This window comes from Bombina bombina, chromosome 3, assembly GCF_027579735.1.
Source record: "Bombina bombina isolate aBomBom1 chromosome 3, aBomBom1.pri, whole genome shotgun sequence".
Taxonomy (NCBI): domain Eukaryota; kingdom Metazoa; phylum Chordata; class Amphibia; order Anura; family Bombinatoridae; genus Bombina; species Bombina bombina.
In genome coordinates this window covers 370,573,300-370,597,137 of record NC_069501.1, presented here as the reverse complement: position 1 = coordinate 370,597,137, position 23,838 = coordinate 370,573,300, and the positions used below count along the sequence as shown (strand labels likewise).

The 23,838-nt window shown below is 34.5% G+C and overlaps 2 protein-coding genes across 2 annotated transcripts in view; one reads left to right on the top strand and one right to left on the bottom strand.

The window, feature by feature from the left end:
- Positions 1-19,760, bottom strand: part of ATG3 (autophagy related 3) — a 166,487-nt gene extending 146,727 nt beyond the window's left edge. The window contains exons 1-2 of the mRNA XM_053706504.1: positions 19,634-19,760; positions 19,418-19,509 (exon numbers count right to left, since the gene is read on the bottom strand). Coding sequence (XP_053562479.1) covers positions 19,418-19,489 — 72 coding nt within the window. The 5' untranslated portion in view covers positions 19,490-19,509; positions 19,634-19,760. The remainder of the gene's footprint in view (positions 1-19,417; positions 19,510-19,633) is intronic.
- Positions 19,761-20,720: 960 nt separating this feature from the next.
- The window catches only part of SLC35A5 (solute carrier family 35 member A5), a 150,879-nt gene continuing 147,761 nt past the window's right edge, over positions 20,721-23,838 (top strand). Inside the window, exon 1 of the mRNA XM_053706503.1 lies at positions 20,721-20,784. The gene's annotated coding sequence lies outside the window, so the exon portion shown is untranslated. The remainder of the gene's footprint in view (positions 20,785-23,838) is intronic.

Genomic DNA, 23,838 nt, shown 5'->3' with positions numbered 1-23,838 from the left:
ATTCAGTCACATACACTTGTGAGTCCAAAACGCATAAAACTTTCTCTCAAATAGACTTTTCATTAATCTCAGAATCTTTATTGATTATTAAATTACAGGCCCAAATAAATGACATAATGATATCAGACCATGCAATTATATCAGTGTTATTTGATTCACTAGTTAAACCAAAGGATAAAAACAATAGTTTTTTCTTCCCCAGATATTTGTATAACAATTCAAGATTCTCTCAATGGTTAAAACAGAAGTGGAAAGATTACTGTACGTTCAACATTAGCGATTATAATCAGATAGAAACCTTTTGGGAGGCTTCTAAGGCTGTGCTACAAGGGGAGATTACTGCATATATGTCTATTAGGAAAAAGAAAGCGAACGCCTTAGAACAGCAACTTGCCAACCAGGTTAAAAATGCCTATAAGAAATATTATAATATTCGTAACAGTTATAATTGGAGATCATATATTAAAGCACGTCAGGAAAGAGATGTCTTTTTAAAACAAAAATCCCAGGAAGAGGAGTTGAAAATCAACACTTACTATAGGGGATATCATGGGTGCTCTGCTAAGTATTTAGCTGCACTGCTTAAAAGTAATAGGGAATTTTTATATTATATATATATATATATATATATATATATATATATATATATATATATATATATATATATATATATATATATATATATATATATATATATATTTATATATTGGCAGTTATAGAAGGGGAGAATAGATACACAGATAATCAAGATGCGAGTCTTCTATAATTATTATCAACCTTTATATTCTGAGAGAAAAAGTAATATGCTAAATCAAGAGGAGTTTTGGACTAAATTGCAATTACCCAGAATTTCGGAAGCTGAACTTACTGCTTTAAATATGCCAATCTCAAAAGAAGAGATTTTGGAGGCTATAGAAATAGATAGAGAAGGCCAAATTAAATAAAGCGGCAGGGCCGGATGGGTTACCGGCAGAATATCTTAATCTTAGCAGGATATATTAAGGCTGCTTTGGAGAAACTTTTTAATAACTATTATACTTTAAATACTCCTTTGTCAAACTATTTCTCAGCAGCTAATATTTATTTGATACCCAAAAAGGGGAAAGAACTTCATGATCCCGCGTCATATAGGCCGATATCTGTATTGAATGCAGACTATAAAATTTTGACCTCTATTATAGCCTCTAGACTTTCTCATTGTCTTGATAAGATCATCCATCCAAACCAAATAGGCTTTATGACTGCCAGGAATTCATCAAAAAACATCTGGAAAGTTATTACCTTTATTGATTACATGTGGACTTTAGATAAAACCAAGAATATTCAACTTAGACAAGATGTAGCTAGTCTTACGCTCGACCCTGAAAAGGCCTTTGATTCGATTGCATGGGAACATCTATTTAGATCAGTGTTTTAATTTGGATTCAAGAATCAATTTTTATATTTTATTTACAATTTATATAATTAAGCCCATCTCTTATTTATTAATAAATGTCTCCCTTACCCCAAAAATTACTATGGGTAGAGGTATGAGGCAGGGCTGCCAGTTATCTCCACTTCTGTTTATTTTGGCCTTGGAGCCTCTAGCAATTTGGCTTAGAGATACCATACCAGGAATAAAGATGGGGCTGCATAGACTAAAAACTCTGTTATATGCTGATGACCTACTTATCTTTGTACAGAACACTGCACAAACAATTCCATTAATTGTTAATACTCTAAACTGTTTCTGCTCTTTTGCTGGTTATAGTATAAATTGTAATAAAAGCGAACTTATGTGGATCCATAAAACAAGATCTAGTCCACATGATATTCCATTTAAAACAGTTGAAACATTAAAGGGACAGTCAACACCCGACACAACCAGATTCCATATGTTTGTAACGCAAACGAAGATCCACCTGCACTGGCTCCCTTCTCTATTACCTCTATCCTTGTCCTAGGAATCCTTCCAAATACATGCATTAATGTAGTTGAAATATGGCCGCCAAACTCCCCCCACGGTTACGTACTAACCTTCTCTTTCAATCCATCCTCCAAATCAGAATGGAATCCTCGGTCAGAATCTTCACTCGTTTACGGTGTTTCGCGCATGCGCAATTCAATAGGAACCAAAAAAGCAGAACTTTATTCTCCCCAATAGTTTCTGACGTATTATATTTTAAACAGTACCGTATTACTTAAAGGGACACTCAGGTTTTATTAAATTTTCATGATTCAGATATAGCATGTCATTTTAAACAACTTTCGAATTTACTTCCATTAAAAAAAATGTGCACAGTCTTTTACATTTACACTTTTTTGAGTCACCAACTCCTACTGAGCATGTGCAAGAACTCAGACTATACGTATATGCATTTGTGATTGGGTGATTGCTATCACATGGTACAGGGGAGTGGAAATATGCATAACTTTGAAATGTGTTAGAAAAGAATCTACTACTCATTTGAAATTCAGAGTAAATGCTATTGTATTTTCTTGTTATCTTGCATTTGTTGATTATGCAGATCTACTGTGTTTACTGGTCCTTTAACACTGATCTAATTAATTGGATGTGTCAAGTCCGATTGCTGATTTACAAATGCGCATGCGCAATGACATATTGTGCGCGTCATCAATCCTTTCATGAACAAGCGTGATTTGGAAGTGAGATGGGGAAGAAGGAGGAGGGGGAGGAGATTGGCGGCCATATTTTGACTAGAGTAACGTATGTATTTGGAAGGATTCCTAGGACAAGGATAGAGGTAATAGAGAAGGGAGCCGGTGCAGGCGGATCTTCGTTTGCGTTACAAACATATGTAATTCTGTTGCGTCGGGTGTTGACTGTCCCTTTAAAGTACTTAGGTATAAACCTTAATGCTAATCCAGATAATTGGCATATAGAAAATTTTCAATATCTTATACAGAAAACCATAGCGTATCTGGAGGTCTGGTCTTCTCTTCCTATTTCTTTATCAGCCCGAGTGAGTCTAGTTAAAACAATTGAATTTCCTAATTTTCTGTCTCCATTACAGAATTTACCATTATTTATATCCTCGCGAGATCTGCGTAAAATTTATACTGCTTTTTCTAGATTTATATGGAAAGATAAGAAGTCCTGTATTCCGTTGAAAAAAAATGATGCATCCAGTTAGTGAAATTAGGCAGGGCAAACCCTGCCATCCTATCTATAATATTGCCACGTTAGCCAAAATTGCAATAGACTGGCTACTCGAAACTGAAATCTTTTCTACTAAGGATATTGAGAATTTTCTTATATATCCATTTGCTCTGAAAGCAGTTATTCTCTGTACACCTAAAAAGCTTCCATCTAATATTATAGGATTAGTTTCTATTAAAAATATCATTGTGGCATGGCATAAACTTTGCTCTATATTAAATATGGATTACTCTTACTCTGAATTTTTACCTATAATAGGTAATATTAATTTTATTCCAGGAATTACTCAGGACATTTTAAAAAAATGGGCTGATAAAGGTCTTAACTTTATTTCCCAAGTTTTTTTTCAAATGAGGGTTATATGGTTACTTATGAGACCCTTGCGAGCAGTTTGATCTACCTATAAATAGTTTTTTCACGTTCCTGCAATTGAGACACTAGATTAATAGTATGAGATGGGATAGGAATCGATACACTGCATGGTCTGATATCAAAATTTATATACAAAAATATCTGACGGGCTACCCTTCTATATCCCTCCTGTACGACATTATGTTAGCCAGACAAATCCTTCTCTCTCCTTCTCTCTTTTAATTTAACTTGTAACAGTTGGAAATATCTCTTTCCCACAGTAGATTCTCAAAGAATTAGTTTAAGTTTTGCTATAATGAAAAAATCATTAATTTCTATGAGCTGGAGGGAATCACACGTCGAATGTATTAATAATTATTATTATATCACCCCGGAGCGGCTAACCAAAATGTTTCCATCTCAAATAACTAGATGCCCAAGATGCACTAACTTAAAAGCAGATATTTTTCATATGTTCTGTTCTTTCCCTAAAATGTTGCAAATTTGGAATAAACTGGTTTTCTGGCTTAATAGACAATATAACATAAACGTATCTTTGGATCCTGAAACAATTTTCTTTTTAAAAACATCATCTCCAGACTTGGGAATACAGAATAGAATTCTTAATACAATAGTACTATTAATAAGACAGCTTATAGTGAAAAATTGGAAAGCTACGTCAGCCCCGCCTTTGTCATTGATAATTAAAGAAGTTCAAAATCAAATTATATTTGAATGCTTTCATGTGAAATCTGCTACACAAAAAAAATATTAGGTTGGTTATCCATAATCAAAACATATTCATAACAGATCCAAAAGCAGATACTTTATCAATTTCTTAGTTCTGATACGTTTGCAGAACTAGTTGTATTAGATAAATTCCCTGCAGCTTGGTACTCGTGTAATAGAGAGGCTCACTAAGCTAGACAGATAGAGCGTTAGAATAGGGAGGGAGATCACTTACAGTAGGATATTCTTATTTTAGAAAATCCCACCGACTTGCCATGTGTCTAGGAGAGGGAGGAGACGGCCTGCCCCCCCCTTGTTTTCTTCTCCCTTTTCCCCCGGCATATATAAATTTTTCATTAAATCATTAAGCTTTGACAAAGATAACTGGAATTCTTTATTAATCTACAGATAAAATTTTGTCAACAATGTATTTCAACAGTATTGCAAATGATGAATATATTGCATCACCTATGTGTTTAGGATATGTTTCTTCTTTGTAAAGTTTATGGTGTAATAATAATAACAGATGATACATAATTTTTCTTTTTTTGCTTTTTGGTTTGACGTTTATATTTTTCTTTGAAACTAAACATTATTTCACCCCCTGTGTAGGGATAATGAAAAGAATGTAACCACAGGTTGAATATAAATAAAGCTTTAAAAAACAAAAAAAAAACAGATACATACAGTATGACTAAATTCACTAGCAGACAAAAACATACAGTATCACTAAATTCATTAACAGATACAAACATACAGTAGCACTAAATTCACTAGCAGACACAAACATACAGTATCACTAAATTCATTAACAGATAAAAACATACAGTAGCACTAAATTCACTAGCAGATACAAACATACAGTATCACTAAATTCAATATCGGACACAAATTTGCCTTATCACTAAATTCACTAGCAGACATAAACATACAGTAGCACTAAATTCACTAGCAAACATAAACATACAGTAGCACTAAATTCACTAGCAGACACAAACATACAGTGTGACTAAATTCACTAGCAGACACACATACAGTAGCACTAAATTCACTAGCAGACACAAACATACAGTAGCACTAAATTAATTAACAGATACAGACACAAACATACAGTGTGACTAAATTCACTAGCAGAAACAAACATGCAGTATGACTAAATTCACTAGCAGATACAAACATACAGTATGACTAAATTCACTAGTAGATACAAACATACAGTATGACTAAATTCACTAGCAGACACAAACATACAGTATCACTAAATTCACTAGCAGACACAAACAAACAGCATCACTAAATTCACTAGCAGACACAAACATACAGTAGAACTAAATTAATTAACAGATACAGACACAAACATACAGTGTGACTAAATTCACTAGCAGATACAAACATACAGTATGACTAAATTCACTAGCAGATACAAACATACAGTATGACTAAATTCACTAGCAGATACAAACATACAGTATGACTAAATTCACTAGCAGACACAAACATACAGTTTTACTAACAGACACAAACAGCATCACTAAATTCACTAGCAAACACAAACATACAGTAGCACTAAATTCACTAGCAGACACAAACATACAGTAGCACTAAATTCACTAGCAGATACAAACATACAGTAGCACTAAATTCACTAGCAGACACAAACATACAGTAGAACTAAATTAATTAACAGATACAAACATACAGTAGCACTAAATTCACTAGCAAACACAAACATACAGTAGCACTAAATTCACTAGCAGACACAAACATACAGTGTGACTAAATTCACTAGCAGACACAAACATGCAGTATGACTAAATTCACTAGCAGACACAAACATACAGTATCACTAAATTCATTAACAGATACAAACATACAGTAGCACTAAATTCACTAGCAGACACAAACATACAGTATCACTAAATTCAATATCGGACACAAATTTGCCTTATCACTAAATTCACTAGCAGACATAAACATACAGTAGCACTAAATTCACTAGCAAACACAAACATACAGTAGCACTAAATTCACTAGCAGATACAAACATACAGTAGCACTAAATTCACTAGCAGACACAAACATACAGTAGAACTAAATTAATTAACAGATACAGACACAAACATACAGTGTGACTAAATTCACTAGCAGACAAACATGCAGTATGACTAAATTCACTAGCAGACACAAACATACAGTATCACTAAATTCATTAACAGATACAAACATACAGTAGCACTAAATTCACTAGCAGACACAAACATACAGTATCACTAAATTCATTAACAGATACAAACACACAGTAGCACTAAATTCACTAGCAGACACAAACATACAGTATCACTAAATTCATTAGCAGACACAAACATACAGTAGCACTAAATTCATTAGCAGACACAAACATACAGTGTGACTAAATTCACTAGCAGACACACATACAGTAGCACTAAATTCACTAGCAGACACAAACATACAGTAGAACTAAATTAATTAACAGATAGACACAAACATACAGTGTGACTAAATTCACTAGAAGACACAAACATACAGTATGACTAAATTCACTAGCAGACACAAACATACAGTATCACTAAATTCACTAGCAGACACAGACAGTAGAACTAAATTAATTAACAGATACAGACACAAACATACAGTGTGACTAAATTCACTAGCAGACACAAACATGCAGTATGACTAAATTCACTAGTAGATACAAACATACAGTATGACTAAATTCACTAGCAGACACAAACAGCATCACTAAATTCACTAGCAAACACAAACATACAGTAGCACTAAATTCACTAGCAGACACAAACATACAGTAGCACTAAATTCACTAGCAGACACAAATATACAGTATGACTAAATTCACTAGCAGACACAAACATACAGTATCACTAAATTCAATATCAGACACAAATTTGCCTTATCACTAAATTCACTAGCAGACAAACATACAGTAGCACTAAATTCACTAGCAGACAAACATACAGTATCACTAAATTCACTAGCAGACATAAACATACAGTATCACTAAATTCACTAGCAAACACAAACATACAGTAGCACTAAATTCACTAGCAGACACAAATATACAGTATGACTAAATTCACTAGCAGACACAAACATGCAGTATGACTAAATTCACTAGCAAACACAAACATACAGTAGCACTAAATTCACTAGCAGACACAAACATACAGTAGCACTAAATTCACTAGCAGACACAAACATGCAGTATGACTAAATTCACTAGCAGACACAAACATACAGTATCACTAAATTCATTAACAGATACAAACATACAGTAGCACTAAATTCACTAGCAGACACAAACATACAGTATCACTAAATTCAATATCGGACACAAATTTGCCTTATCACTAAATTCACTAGCAGACATAAACATACAGTAGCACTAAATTCACTAGCAAACACAAACATACAGTAGCACTAAATTCACTAGCAGATACAAACATACAGTAGCACTAAATTCACTAGCAGACACAAACATACAGTAGAACTAAATTAATTAACAGATACAGACACAAACATACAGTGTGACTAAATTCACTAGCAGACACAAACATGCAGTATGACTAAATTCACTAGCAGACACAAACATACAGTATCACTAAATTCATTAACAGATACAAACATACAGTAGCACTAAATTCACTAGCAGACACAAACATACAGTATCACTAAATTCATTAACAGATACAAACACACAGTAGCACTAAATTCACTAGCAGACACAAACATACAGTATCACTAAATTCATTAGCAGACACAAACATACAGTAGCACTAAATTCATTAGCAGACACAAACATACAGTGTGACTAAATTCACTAGCAGACACACATACAGTAGCACTAAATTCACTAGCAGACACAAACATACAGAAGAACTAAATTAATTAACAGATAGACACAAACATACAGTGTGACTAAATTCACTAGAAGACACAAACATACAGTATGACTAAATTCACTAGCAGACACAAACATACAGTATCACTAAATTCACTAGCAGACACAGACAGTAGAACTAAATTAATTAACAGATACAGACACAAACATACAGTGTGACTAAATTCACTAGCAGACACAAACATGCAGTATGACTAAATTCACTAGTAGATACAAACATACAGTATGACTAAATTCACTAGCAGACACAAACAGCATCACTAAATTCACTAGCAAACACAAACATACAGTAGCACTAAATTCACTAGCAGACACAAACATACAGTAGCACTAAATTCACTAGCAGACACAAATATACAGTATGACTAAATTCACTAGCAGACACAAACATACAGTAGCACTAAATTCAATATCAGACACAAATTTGCCTTATCACTAAATTCACTAGCAGACAAACATACAGTAGCACTAAATTCACTAGCAGACATAAACATACAGTATCACTAAATTCACTAGCAAACACAAACATACAGTAGCACTAAATTCACTAGCAGACACAAATATACAGTATGACTAAATTCACTAGCAGACACAAACATACAGTATCACTAAATTCACTAGCAGACACAAACATACAGTATCACTAAATTCAATATCAGACACAAATTTGCCTTATCACTAAATTCACTAGCAGACAAACATACAGTAGCACTAAATTCACTAGCAGACATAAACATACAGTATCACTAAATTCACTAGCAAACACAAACATACAGTAGCACTAAATTCACTAGCAGACACAAATATACAGTATGACTAAATTCACTAGCAGACACAAACATACAGTATCACTAAATTCATTAACAGATACAAACATACAGTAGCACTAAATTCACTAGCAGACACAAACATACAGTATCACTAAATTCATTAATAGATACAAACATACAGTAGCACTAAATTCACTAGCAGACACAAACATACAGTATCACTAAATTCATTAACAGATACAAACATACAGTAGCACTAAATTCACTAGCAGACACAAACATACAGTATCACTAAATTCATTAACAGATACAAACATACAGTATGACTAAATTCACTAGCAGACACAAACATACAGTATCACTAAATTCACTAGCAAACACAAACAAACAGCATCACTAAATTCACTAGCAGACACAAACATACAGTAGAACTAAATTCACTAGCAAACACAAACATACAGTAGCACTAAATTCACTAGCAGATACAAACATACAGTACCACTAAATTCATTAGCAGACACAAACATACAGTAGCACTAAATTCACTAGCAGACACACATACAGTAGCACTAAATTCACTAGCAGACACAAACATACAGTAGAACTAAATGAATTAAAAGATACAGACACAAACATACAGTGTGACTAAATTCACTAGCAGACACAAACAAACAGCATCACTAAATTCACTAGGAGGCACAAGCATGCAGTAGCACTAAATTCACTAGCAGACACAAACATACAGTATCATTAAATTCACTAGCAAACACAAACATACAGTAGCACTAAATTCACTAGCAGACACAAATATACAGTATGACTAAATTCACTAGCAGACACAAACATACAGTATCACTAAATTCATTAACAGATACAAACATACAGTAGCACTAAATTCACTAGCAGACGCAAACATACATTATCACTAAATTCACTAGCAGACACAAACATACAGTATCACTAAATTCATTAACAGATACAAACATACAGTATCACTATATTCACTAGCAGACGCAAACATACATTATCACTAAATTCATTAACAGATACAAACATACAGTAGCACTAAATTCACTAGCAGACGCAAACATACATTATCACTAAATTCACTAGCAGACACAAACATACAGTATCACTAAATTCATTAACAGATACAAACATACAGTATCACTATATTCACTAGCAGACGCAAACATACATTATCACTAAATTCATTAACAGTTTTACTAAATTCACTAGCAGACACAAACAAACAGCATCACTAAATTCACTAGGAGGCAAAAGCATGCAGTAGCACTAAATTCACTAGCAGACACAAACATACAGTATCATTAAATTCACTAGCAAACACAAACATACAGTAGCACTAAATTCACTAGCAGACACAAATATACAGTATGACTAAATTCACTAGCAGACACAAACATACAGTATCACTAAATTCAATATCTGACACAAATTTGCCTTATCACTAAATTCACTAGCAAACACAAACATACAGTATCACTAAATTCACTAGCAGACACAAACATACAGTAGCACTAAATTCACTAGCAGACACAAATATACAGTATGACTAAATTCACTAGCAGACAAACATACAGTAGCACTAAATTCACTAGCAGACACAAACATACAGTATCACTAAATTCATTAACATATACAAACATACAGTATCACTAAATTCAATATCAGACACAAATTTGCCTTATCACTAAATTCACTAGCAGACATAAACATACAGTAGCAATAAATTCACTAGCAGACACAAACATACAGTATCACTAAATTCATTAACAAATACAAACATACAGTAGCACTAAATTCACTAGCAGACACACACATACAGTATCACTAAATTCATTAACAGATACAAACATACAGTATCACTATATTCACTAGCAGACGCAAACATACAGTAGCACTAAATTCACTAGCAGACACAAACATACAGTATTTCTAAATTCACTAGCAGACACAAACATACAATAACACTATATTACCTAGCAAACACAAACATACCGTAGCACTAAATTCACTAGCAGACACAAGCATACAGTATTACTAAATTCACTAGCAAACACAAGCATACAGTATTACTAAATTCACTAGCAAACACAAGCATACATTATTACTAAATTCACTAGCAAACACAAACATACAGTAGCACTAAATTCACTTGCAGATACAAACATACAATATCACTAAATTCAATATCGGACACAAATTTGCCTTATCACTATATTCACTAGCAGACATAAACATACAGTAGCACTAAATTCACTAGCAGACATAAACATACAGTAGCACTAAATTCACTAGCAAACACAAACATACAGTAGCACTAAATTCACTAGCAGATACAAACATACAGTACCACTAAATTCATTAGCAGACACAAACTTACAGTAGCACTAAATTCACTAGCAGACACACATACAGTAGCAGTAAATTCACTAGCAGACACAAACATGCAGTAGAACTAAATGAATTAACAGCTACAGACACAAACATACAGTATGACTAAATTCACTAGCAGACACAAACATACAGTTTTACTAAATTCACTAGCAGACACAAACAAACAGCATCACTAAATTCACTAGGAGGCAAAAGCATGCAGTAGCACTAAATTCACTAGCAGACACAAACATACAGTATCATTAAATTCACTAGCAAACACAAACATACAGTAGCACTAAATTCACTAGCAGACACAAATATACAGTATGACTAAATTCACTAGCAGACACAAACATACAGTATCACTAAATTCAATATCTGACACAAATTTGCCTTATCACTAAATTCACTAGCAAACACAAACATACAGTATCACTAAATTCACTAGCAGACACAAACATACAGTATCACTAAATTCATTAACAGATACAAACATACAGTATCACTAAATTCAATATCAGACACAAATTTGCCTTATCACTAAATTCACTAGCAGACAAACATACAGTAGCACTAAATTCACTAGCAGACACAAACATACAGTAGCACTAAATTCACTAGCAGACACAAACATACAGTATCACTAAATTCATTAACAAATACAAACATACAGTAGCACTAAATTCACTAGCAGACACAAACATACAGTATCACTAAATTCATTAACAGATACAAACATACAGTAGCACTAAATTCACTAGCAGACACAAGCATACAGTATCACTAAATTCACTAGCAAACACAAGCATACATTATTACTAAATTCACTAGCAAACACAAACATACAGTAGCACTAAATTCACTAGCAAACACAAACATACAGTAGCACTAAATTCACTAGCAGACACAAACAGTAGCACTAAATTCACTAGCAGACACAAACATACAGTAGCACTAATTTAACTAGCAGACACAAACATACAGTAGAACTAAATTCATTAACAGATACAGACACAAACATACAGTATGACTAAATTCACTAGCAAACACAAACATACATTATCACTAAATGAATTAACAGATACAGACACAAACATACAGTATGACTAAATTCACTAGCAGACACAAACATACAGTATCACTAAATTCACTAGCAGACACAAACATCCAGTATCACTAAATTCACTAGCAGACACAAACATACAGTATCACTAAATTCACTAGCAGACACAAACATACAGTATCACTAAATTCACTAGCAGACACAAACATACAGTATCACTAAATTCACTAGCAAACACAAACATATAGTATTATTAAATTCACTAGCAGACACAAACATACAGTAGCACTAAATTCACTAGCAAACACAAACATATAGTATTATTAAATTCACTAGCAGACACAAACATAAATTTGCCTTATCGCTAAATTCACTAGCAGACACAAACATAAATTTGCCTTATCGCTAAATTCACTAGCAGACACAAACATACAGTAGCACTAATTTTACTAGCAGACACAAACATACAGTATCACTAAATTCACTAGCAGACACAAACATACAGTATGTATGATGTGCAGTCTTGACTTATAAATGATAACTAATGGAAGTTAAAGGGACAGTGTACCCATTTTTTTTTTCTTTTGTAATTCAGAAAGAGCATGCCAATTTAAGCAACTTTCTAATTTACTCCTATTATCAATTTTTCTTCGTTCTCTTGCTATCATTATTTGAAAAAGATGGCATCTAAGCTTTTTTTTGGTTTCAGTACTCTGGACAGCACTTTTTTATTAGTGGATGAATTTATCCACCAATCAGCAAGGACAACCCAGGTTGTTCACCAAAAATGGTCCGGCATCTAAACTTACATTTCAAATAAAGATACCAAGAGAATGAAGAAAAATTGATAATAGGAGTAAATTAGAAAGTTGCTTAAAATTTCATGCTCAATCTGAATCATGAAAGAAAAATTTTTGGTACAGTGTCCCTTTAAAATTTAACTTTTATTGAAAGTGCAATTAAAATAGTAAAAACACACAAAAATACACTTAGGAGCCTATTGGAAGTGAAATAATAATATTAATAAATTGGAACTGAATATGGCTGTGGGGACAAAACTAGAACCACTTTCATGTAGATATACAGTTATATCTTTATTTTACATGGAATGCTTTATTGTTGTGGCAGAGCTATGAAAGTTATTTGCCCCAAACACATGCACACAGTGATTTAATGAAACAATATTGTCCTCTTACTAATTCCGAAGTGTAATCGGCCAGATTATATCTGTGCACTGAGGAACAAGCTGGATACATTATCAAGGCAGTCAGAGGCCTTAACACAATATAGGATATAATCGTGTGCTGACTTAGACTCTAGTGTCTGTATGTGTATTAGATATATAAATTGAGAGCATCTGAACAGTGCTCGAGTGGGTCATAGAAATTAATTCTTCCACCTGTATATACTGGAATGTGCCAAGTTGATTATAATACTCATCTGCAGTCAACTTGCTAGTAAGAAGTAACTAGCTTGATTTGAGGCTAGCCCGCATCAAATAATATGCCCTGCTATCAGTGTAAACTGGTCTAGACTTTGGGAGTAAATAAAAATACTTATATGTGCAAATATCAACAAAGGTATTATGTGGTTTTGTCCTCAGTGATAGATCAAAGGTATAGCAAGTAATAATAAGGTTACTTGTTATTATAATGTCAGCTGCTTGATCTATGCTTGCACATAAGCAAAAACAACTTTAATACCCTACCAGTACAAGATGACTAGCATTTATAAACTCCACTCATAATGGTTCACAATTCACACACACAGCAACAGATAGAACTTAGCTGATGTGCTTTGCTATCTGTAAATAATAGCTTGGATGTAGGTGCATATAATACTAAACTGGATATCAACCAAGGTATTATGTTATTTTTTCTCTGTGATAAATCAATGGTATAGCAAATAGTAGAGTAATAATAAAGTTACTCGTTATTTTAATGTCAGCTGCTCGGTCTATGCTTGCGAATAAGCAAAAACAACTATAATACCCTACCAGTATAAGGTGACTATCATATATGAGCTCCACTCGCAACGGTTCACAATTCAAACACACAGCAACAGATAGACCTTAGCTAATATGCTTTAATATATCTGTAAATAGTAGCTCCGATGTTAATGTATATAATAATATTCATGTGTTAACGGAGTGTATCAGGCAGATCTGCTTATATAGCCCCGTAATTACCCACCAACAAACATATAGAAAGTAAGTTAATTGAGGCTGTAGATGCCCTCTGAATTATATTATCAAGTAAACAATAATATTGTCCGGTTCGTCAACAAACAAGTGGTTCCATATTGGAAATTACAAAACGGTCTTAGCGCATTCTAATTAGTCCAGCTTTCAGCCACTCCGTTCTAAGTTAAAGTAAATATATTAATTAAATAAAGATTATAGGCTGCCTAAGGCATACTAAAAATACAGGAGCTCCTAGGACTCCTCACCAGTAGCCTAACGTCCCTAACATGTTTCGCCTTTTGGCTTTTCAAAGAGTGAGCGCGCAGTTCACATACTGGTATTTGATGGCGTGGTAGTTACACCTCTTGAGATGATGTCATTAGATGTTAGCCAATCCCCAGCCTGCTAATAACAGTCTATGTCAACATAGAAACTATATCAGATAACAGGATCGGTCTAAACAATACTGTTAGCAAACTAAGTATTAACGTTGGAGATGTGTTGCTGAATTTAACTGTTACAGATGAAAAGGTACATATAATACCAAGTGAACTTGCCTAAAGAGAAATAAACCAAATGTTGCTGTAATGATCGATCCTATAATATGGTTTATTAATAAGATTAGTAACACTTATGACTGGTCATATATCTCTATTGATAAGGTTTAAATAAATTAGTGGTTAAAGATTTGTTGCCTAGTGATATTATGCCATTGACTGGCTAGTGTGTGTTGGGAATAATCCCACTACATTTAACAGTGATATTTTATAAACAACTTATGTGCTGTGTGATAGGAATTTGTTAAATCAGTACTAAGTCACTACTGAATAATACTTATACTCTGTGCATATACAATTATGACATTAACAAAGTGTATATACGTGATTACAGTGTGAATAGTGCAATAAAGTCTCCACACTAAAAAATAATAATGGAGATCTATAAGTGTATGAAAAATAAAGCTAAAAAAAAAAAAATATATAATGAAAAAATTAAAAAGTGATAAAAAACCCCTAATAACCTAACTCAAATATACTACATAATAATAAGGGACCTAAATAGTTTGGAGAACCTTATCGTATCAAATATTAACCTGTAATTTTATTGGATGACCAGAGCACCTATTGTAATGTTATCAGTTAAAAACATAGCAAAGATACCATAATGGTAATCATTATTTTAAATTGTTTTTGTTTAGACTGAATATAGTTTTTTTTAGAAAATCAGACTGCATTTGGAGTGGAGTTTTTGTAGAATATGTAAGTTCTTTATAAAAAAAGAAGAAAAATTGTTGCACTCATTGAGGCCAAATGGGTGAACTGTATTGAGGAGGAAAATCCATTTGCTTTCAACTTTTAATAAAGTTTGCTCCACATCACCTCCTCTAATTCCAAATTTAACTTTTTTTATTCCAAAGCATTTTAAATCACTTTGTTTGGAATTATGTTTGTTGAGGAAATGTCTAGCCACAGAAGTCAATTGGTTCCCTGCTTGGAGATCTTTCCCCGCATTTGTAATATTTCTGAGGTGTTCTTGCAACCTTACTCTTATTTTTCTGGTTGTCATGCCAATGTAAAACAAATCACATTTGCATCGTAATGCATAAACTACTCCTTCCGTTTGGCAGTTAATGTGTGCATTGATTGTATGTGGTTTGTTGAAACGATCATGTATTGTATGTGTTTTAAGCATAAAACTACATGAAGTACAGGTTCCACATTTAAAGGATCCATTTGTGAATGCACTCTTAGTTTTAACACCTTCTAGATTACTAGGACTTATGAGGTCTTTTAGATTTCGAGTTCTCCTATAACCTGTTTGGATTTTTGCACCCAGAATTGTTTTTAACTTGGGGTCAGACATTAGAATGTGCCAGTTATCTTGGAGCACTGTTTTTATATAAGTACTTTCAGGATTGTACGTGGATATAAATCTTATCTGATCTTGTTTTGGTTTCGATCTTTTAAGTAGTAACTCCTTTCTGTTGGTTGTTCTTGCACTAAATTTTGCCCTTTTAATTGCCCTTCTACTGTATCCTCTCAGTGACAATCTTTCAGATAGTTCTTTGTCTCTCTTGCTGTAATTTATATCTGAGGAACAGTTTCTTCTCATTCTTAGAAATTCACCAATTGGGAGGGCTTGTATAGTATTAATTTATTAATATTATTATTTCACTTCCAATAGGCTCCTAAGTGTGATTTTAATGTGTGTTTTTCCTATTTTAATTGCACTTTCAATAAAAGTTAAATTTTAACTTCCATTAGTTGTCATTTATAAGTCAAGACTGCACATCATTTGTCTGACATTCTATATAGTATCTCTTCCTGGACACTGGCACGCATATTTAACCCCTTGAGTGCTATTTATGTAGTCTTTTTCAAGTGTAGGCGGTCTCAGCCTCTCTTGTCAGTTGTGAAATTGTGCTTTTACTACATAGCACCAAACCTTCCTATTATCATATAAAGTGACATGGTTCCCTTATTATACAAGGAATCTTTGGGGTACAGTATTCTTCCACAGTAGTGCCATTGGTTTTCCTTCTGTCTTAATACAAACATACAGTATCACTAAATTCACTAGCAGACACAAACATACAGTAGAACTAAATTCACTAACAGACACAAACATACAGTAGCACTAAATTCACTAGCAGACAAAAACATACAGTAGCACTAAATTCACTAGCAAACACAAACATACAGTATCACTGAATTCACTAGCAGGCACAAACGTATAGTAGCACTAAATTCACTAGCAGACACAAACATACAGTAGCACTAAATTCACTAGCAGGCACAAACATACAGTATGACTAAATTCACTAGCAGACACAAACATACAGTAGCACTAAATTCACTAGCAGGCACAAACATACAGTAGCACTAAATTCACTAGCAGACACAAACATACAGTAGCACTAAATTCACTAGCAGGCACAAACATACAGTATGACTAAATTCACTAGCAGACACAAACATACAGTAGCACTAAATTCACTAGCAGACACAAACATACAGTATCCCTAAATTCACTAGCAGGCACAAACATACAGTATCCCTAAATTCACTAGCAGACACAAACATACAGTATCCCTAAATTCACTAGCAGCCACAAACATACAGTATCCCTAAATTCACTAGCAGACACAAACATACAGTATCCCTAAATTCACTAGCAGGCACAAACATACAGAAGCACTAAATTCACTAGCAGACAAACATACAGTAGCACTAAATTCACTAGCAGACAAACATACAGTAGCACTAAATTCACTAGCAGACAAACATACAGTATCCCTAAATTCACTAGCAGACACAAACATACAGAAGCACTAAATTCACTAGCAGACACAAACATACAGTAGCACTAAATTAGCTAACAAACATACAGTATCCCTAAGTTCACTAGCAGACACAAACATACAGTATCCCTAAATTCACTAGCAGACACAAACATACAGAAGCACTAAATTCACTAGCAGGCACAAACATACAGAAGCACTAAATTCACTAGCAGACACAAACATACAGTAGCACTAAATTCACTAGCAGACAAACATACAGTAGCACTAAATTCACTAGCAGACACAAACATACAGTAGCACTAAATTCACTAGCAGGCACAAACATACAGAAGCACTAAATTCACTAGCAGGCACAAACATACAGAAGCACTAAATTCATCAGCAGGCACAAACATACAGAAGCACTAAATTCACTAGCAGACAAACATACAGAAGCACTAAATTCACTAGCAGACAAACATACAGTAGCACTAAATTCACAAGCAGACAAACATACAGTAGCACTAAATTCACTAGCAGACAAACATACAGTAGCACTAAATTCACTAGCAGACAAACATACAGTAGCACTAAATTCACTAGCAGACAAACATACAGTATGACTAAATTCACTAGCAGGCACAAACATACAGTATGACTAAATTCACTAGCAGACACAAACATACAGTAGCACTAAATTCACTAGCAGGCACAAACATACAGTATGACTAAATTCACTAGCAGACACAAACATACAGTAGCACTAAATTCACTAGCAGATACAAACATACAGTAGCACTAAATTCACTAGCAGGCACAAACATACAGAAGCACTAAATTCACTAGCAGGCACAAACATACAGAAGCACTAAATTCACTAGCAGACAAACATACAGAAGCACTAAATTCACTAGCAGACAAACATACAGTAGCACTAAATTCACTAGCAGACAAACATACAGTAGCACTAAATTCACTAGCAGACAAACATACAGTAGCACTAAATTCACTAGCAGACAAACATACAGTAGCACTAAATTCACTAGCAGACAAACATACAGTAGCACTAAATTCACTAGCAGACAAACATACAGTATGACTAAATTCACTAGCAGGCACAAACATACAGTATGACTAAATTCACTAGCAGACACAAACATACAGTAGCACTAAATTCACTAGCAGGCACAAACATACAGTATGACTAAATTCACTAGCAGACACAAACATACAGTAGCACTAAATTCACTAGCAGATACAAACATACAGTAGCACTAAATTCACTAGCAGGCACAAACATACAGAAGCACTAAATTCACTAGCAGGCACAAACATACAGAAGCACTAAATTCACTAGCAGACAAACATACAGAAGCACTAAATTCACTAGCAGACAAACATACAGTAGCACTAAATTCACTAGCAGACAAACATACAGTAGCACTAAATTCACTAGCAGACAAACATACAGTAGCACTAAATTCACTAGCAGGCACAAACATACAGAAGCACTAAATTCACTAGCAGACACGAATTTACCTTGAGCACAGGTGTCAGGTACACAGCAACCTCCAGAGCCTTTCCTTTCACCGAATTAATGACGCTCTGCATGGCTCCTTGCTAGGGTAACACTAAGGGAAACAAAAAGCTCGGGTTACTTTGAGTCCCAGCATTGACATGGCTCTTTGGGGGAGTCGTATTGCGCAAGCAATGGCCGGGTCCTCCTATCACCATGACAACGCGTGCCGCTCTCACCTGCACTAGGGGGTCTCCGGGGGGTCCTGCAGCAGTGCCTGGTCCCTGCCCCGGCGGTCACGTGGGAGGTCGCAGGCACGGAAGTGGTTAGTGCGCATCAACAAAAGGGAGGAGCTTGTGCCATTGACAGCACTGTATGTGCCTGTCTGTCAATACAAATATTTCCCGGTGTTGTATCATAAATGAACCATTTATGATACAACACCGGCTTGCTCGTCGCTTGTGGTCAATGGTCATTACATTATACATTAATGGTACCTCATTTTACATCTAGTAATAGTAAATACTCCGTAACGATACAACAGATTAGAAGGAGAATATCTGGGGGGGGGGGGGGGGGGGCAGAATACCCAGATAGCAATAAGGTTTTAGCGTTTTGTTCCTACACGTTTAATAGGGAGAAATAACTTGGGGTATCATGTTTTTGCCAGGCTCACCATTCTGGTGTACTTTACCGGACACATATACATATAAGAGAATGTTACTAGCAGGGATACTGTAATATAACCTGATTGATATCGTTAGTGTTAGCAACATTGTTGTAAAATGTATCAGGAATCACAACGCAAGGTAAAGATTACAGTAACAAGCCTATTGACCCTAGGATCGTGTTACCCTTACTATTGCTGCATGACAAAAAGCTATTAACATAGTGTTACATGGAGTGTTTTAGTCCCATGATCTACCACAAACAGACAATTTTTACATTAAAGCTGTAAAAAACAAAACTGCTCTCACTTCCCTTTAGTGGTTAAGTGAGCCGACTGAATCAGTTCCGTTGTTGTGCCGAGAAACTATCATCGAAGGGGAAATCATTCTCGACACAACACCGTTTTTGTTTAAGGAAGTTGGTACCAGTTTCTCATTCTTTTTTGTCAGACGTAATTATATTATGTGTTAATGGGAAAAGGTATTAAAAGCTGTATTAGGTAGCGATGTCTATCTAATTAATCATCTAGTAACTATAATAGCGCAATTTTTTAAACATTCATTCTCAAAATCAGATCAATCGAAAGAGAGGCTTGGAACGCATGATGGCCTCAAGCACCCGGAAATGCCATAGCTTGTTCGGTTTGTTTAGGCTGTGCGAGTCATTAGGTAGGTGACGTGTCGTCGGTTCAGTCAGTGTGGTGGGGATTATTGAACCACAGGTAAGACATACATCGGGTCAGGTGTTTGTCATTTACGGTCCGTCACACAGTAGGTTGGCTTGCTGTAAATACACACACGTGGGTTGTTTTGCAGGGAGTTATCATTAAACTGTAAGTGATGATAGTGAACTTTGCCTCTCTCACAACGGGCTGTTAAAATATGCTAGTTGCGCTTATTATGTCTGTAATTGGTATATGTATAGAGTGTAGAGTTTGTATAATGGGTTGGCAGTACATCTGGTGTTCTTGTAGAGTTGTGAAATCCTTACTTTGTTAGAATTTTGAATGAGCTTTGTGCATTTTTATTTAATAATTATATCACTTTCAAAAGAGTGTGCAGTTTCTCTGGTAGATTGCTCAGATCTGACCATTTGCTAACTGAAACCACATGCATACATCAATATGGGTTGTTCATAGCGTAGGTGTCTCTGTCATTCATTTGATTTAGAGCCCTATATACGATTTACAAGTGTATTCCTATGCCACTTGACTACCAATATAACACATTGTACTATGGGGCCAATTATCTAAATCTCTCTGGGCTGGTAAGATTCTATAAGAATACTCACCAGTCCTTCTATTTCCCTGGTAGAATTATATTGATAGTTTAGTACACCTAGTGCCTACTAAATAAGACCTCTGGTTTTGATAATTTGACACCTAGTTGTCAAATGGAAATATAAAACTAATAAGGTATACCAAAGCGCCAACTATACGAAGGCTGGGTCTGGACCAAATGCAATATTATCAAACGATTACAATAAACAATTTATTGAGTGCACAAATAAGTTAAAAACATGGATCCATGTATAAACAATCAAATTGATACAATAGCTAAATGAATAGTTAAAACAAATAGTTATGTAACAGATATAGCATTTAAAATTGTGCAAACATTGCTCTTAAAAATATTCCTAAAAAATTCCAAATTTAGTATAAGGCTCACAACAGAAATTCAACTTTGTGTTTACCACATACACATACACAAATTTATACAGCAATAATAGCTAAATGAATAGTTAAAACAAATAGTTATATAGCAGATATGGCATTTAAAATTGTGCAAACATTGCTCTTAAAAAATATTCCTAAAAAAATCCAAATTAAGTGTAAGGCTCACAACAAAAAATCAACTTAGTGTTTACCACATACACATAATAGGTGAAGTGAAGGTGGTAGAATTATATAAAGCCATGTTTTACCCTGAAAACAGGATGGGAAAGAGATGCATACATTTTAAAAGTTCACAATTAATTCGTAATTTAAAAATCATACAAAAAGAATAATTTAACTACTGACACAAGAAAAATTGTATTGTTAAAGTGATAGTAAATCCTAGCGTTTCTGAAACAGTAGAATTTACAATTGGAACAAAGAAAGGGGACTTTCAGTCAAGAAGTATAAAATACTTCATGCTAAAAGCTATTTATTTGTTTGCAGCGTTCGCTGCACTGAGCTGCTAAGGCAGTCCACGGCAGAACGCTATTTGGCTGAGAGGTGATGTTTCAACCTCTTAGCTAATAGCTGTGCAGGAAATCTGGCTTGGCTCCAAGTGGCGCCGGATTTCTTGCACGGCTATTAGCGAAGAAGTAGAAACGTCTGCCGTGGCCTGCCTTAGCAGCTCAGTGCGGCGCACGCTGCAAACAAATAAAGGAGCTTTCAGCATGAAGTATTTTATACTTTATTACTGAAAGTCCCCTTTATTTGTTCCAATTTTAAATCCTTGCATTTCAGAAACTCTAGGATTTACCATCAATTTAAGGTGCATCAAAACTCGTATTAAATATGCACACTGTAAAACGTAATTTAAAGTGATACTAAACCCAACATTTTTTTCTTTCGTGATTCAGATAGAGCTTGCAATTTTAAGCAACTTTCTAATTTACTCCTATTATACATTCTTCTTTATTCTGTTGCTATCTTTATTTAAAAGCAGGAATTTAAAACTTAAGAGTTGGCCCTTTTTTGGTTCAGAACCTAACCTGGGTTACGCTTGCTTATTGGTGGCTAAATGTAGCCACCAATCAGCAAGCGCCATTCAGGGTGCTGAACCTAAAATTGGCCAACTCCTAAGCTTTTAAATAAAGAAAGCAAGAGAACAAAAAAAAATAATATGAGTAAATTAGAAAGTTGCTTAAAATCGAAAGCTCTATCTGAATCATGAAAAAAAAACTACTTGCGTTTAGTATCCTTAACCCCTTAAGGACCACAGCACTTTTCCATTTTTTGACTGTTTGGGACCAAGGCTATTTTTACATTTCTGCAGTGTTTGTGTTTAGCTGTAATTTTTCTCTTACTCATTTACTGTACCCACACATATTAAATACAATTTTTCTCGGCATTAAATGGACTTTTTAAAGATGCCATTATTTTCATCACATCTTATAATTTACTATAAAAAAATTATAAAATATGATGAAAAAATTGAAAAAAAAACACACTTTTTCTAACTTTGACCCCCATAATCTGTTACACATCTACAACCACCAAAAAACACCCATGCTAAATAGTTTCTAAATTTTGTCCTGAGTTTAGAAATACCCAATGTTTACATGTTCTTTGCTTTTTTTGCACGTTATAGGGCAATAAATACAAGTAGCAGTTTGCTATTTTGTCTTATTTGGCGAGGTTTAGATAATTGGCCCCTATGATACTTGAAAGAAGGCACAGTGACAATTCAGGATTCCTGTAAACATGGGTGTGACTGTGCAGTCATTCTTTGCTGTCAGTGTTCTGAATGTAACCTTAAAGGGACAGTCTTCTACACCTTAGTTATCTTAAAGTCTTACCTTAGATTAAGCTGCAAATAGCCTCCTGCACACAATTCTATATCATGCAACAGGAATGGTAAAAAAAAAAACTTAAATTATGCTTACCTGATAATTTAATTTCCTTCTGTATGAGGAGAGTCCATGGCATCATTCCTTACTGTTGGGAAATACTGAACCTGGCCACCAGGAGGAGGCAACGACAGCCCAGCCAAAGGCTTAAATACTCCCCCCTACTTCCCTCATATCCCAGTCATTCTGCCAAGGGAACAAGGAACAGTAGGAT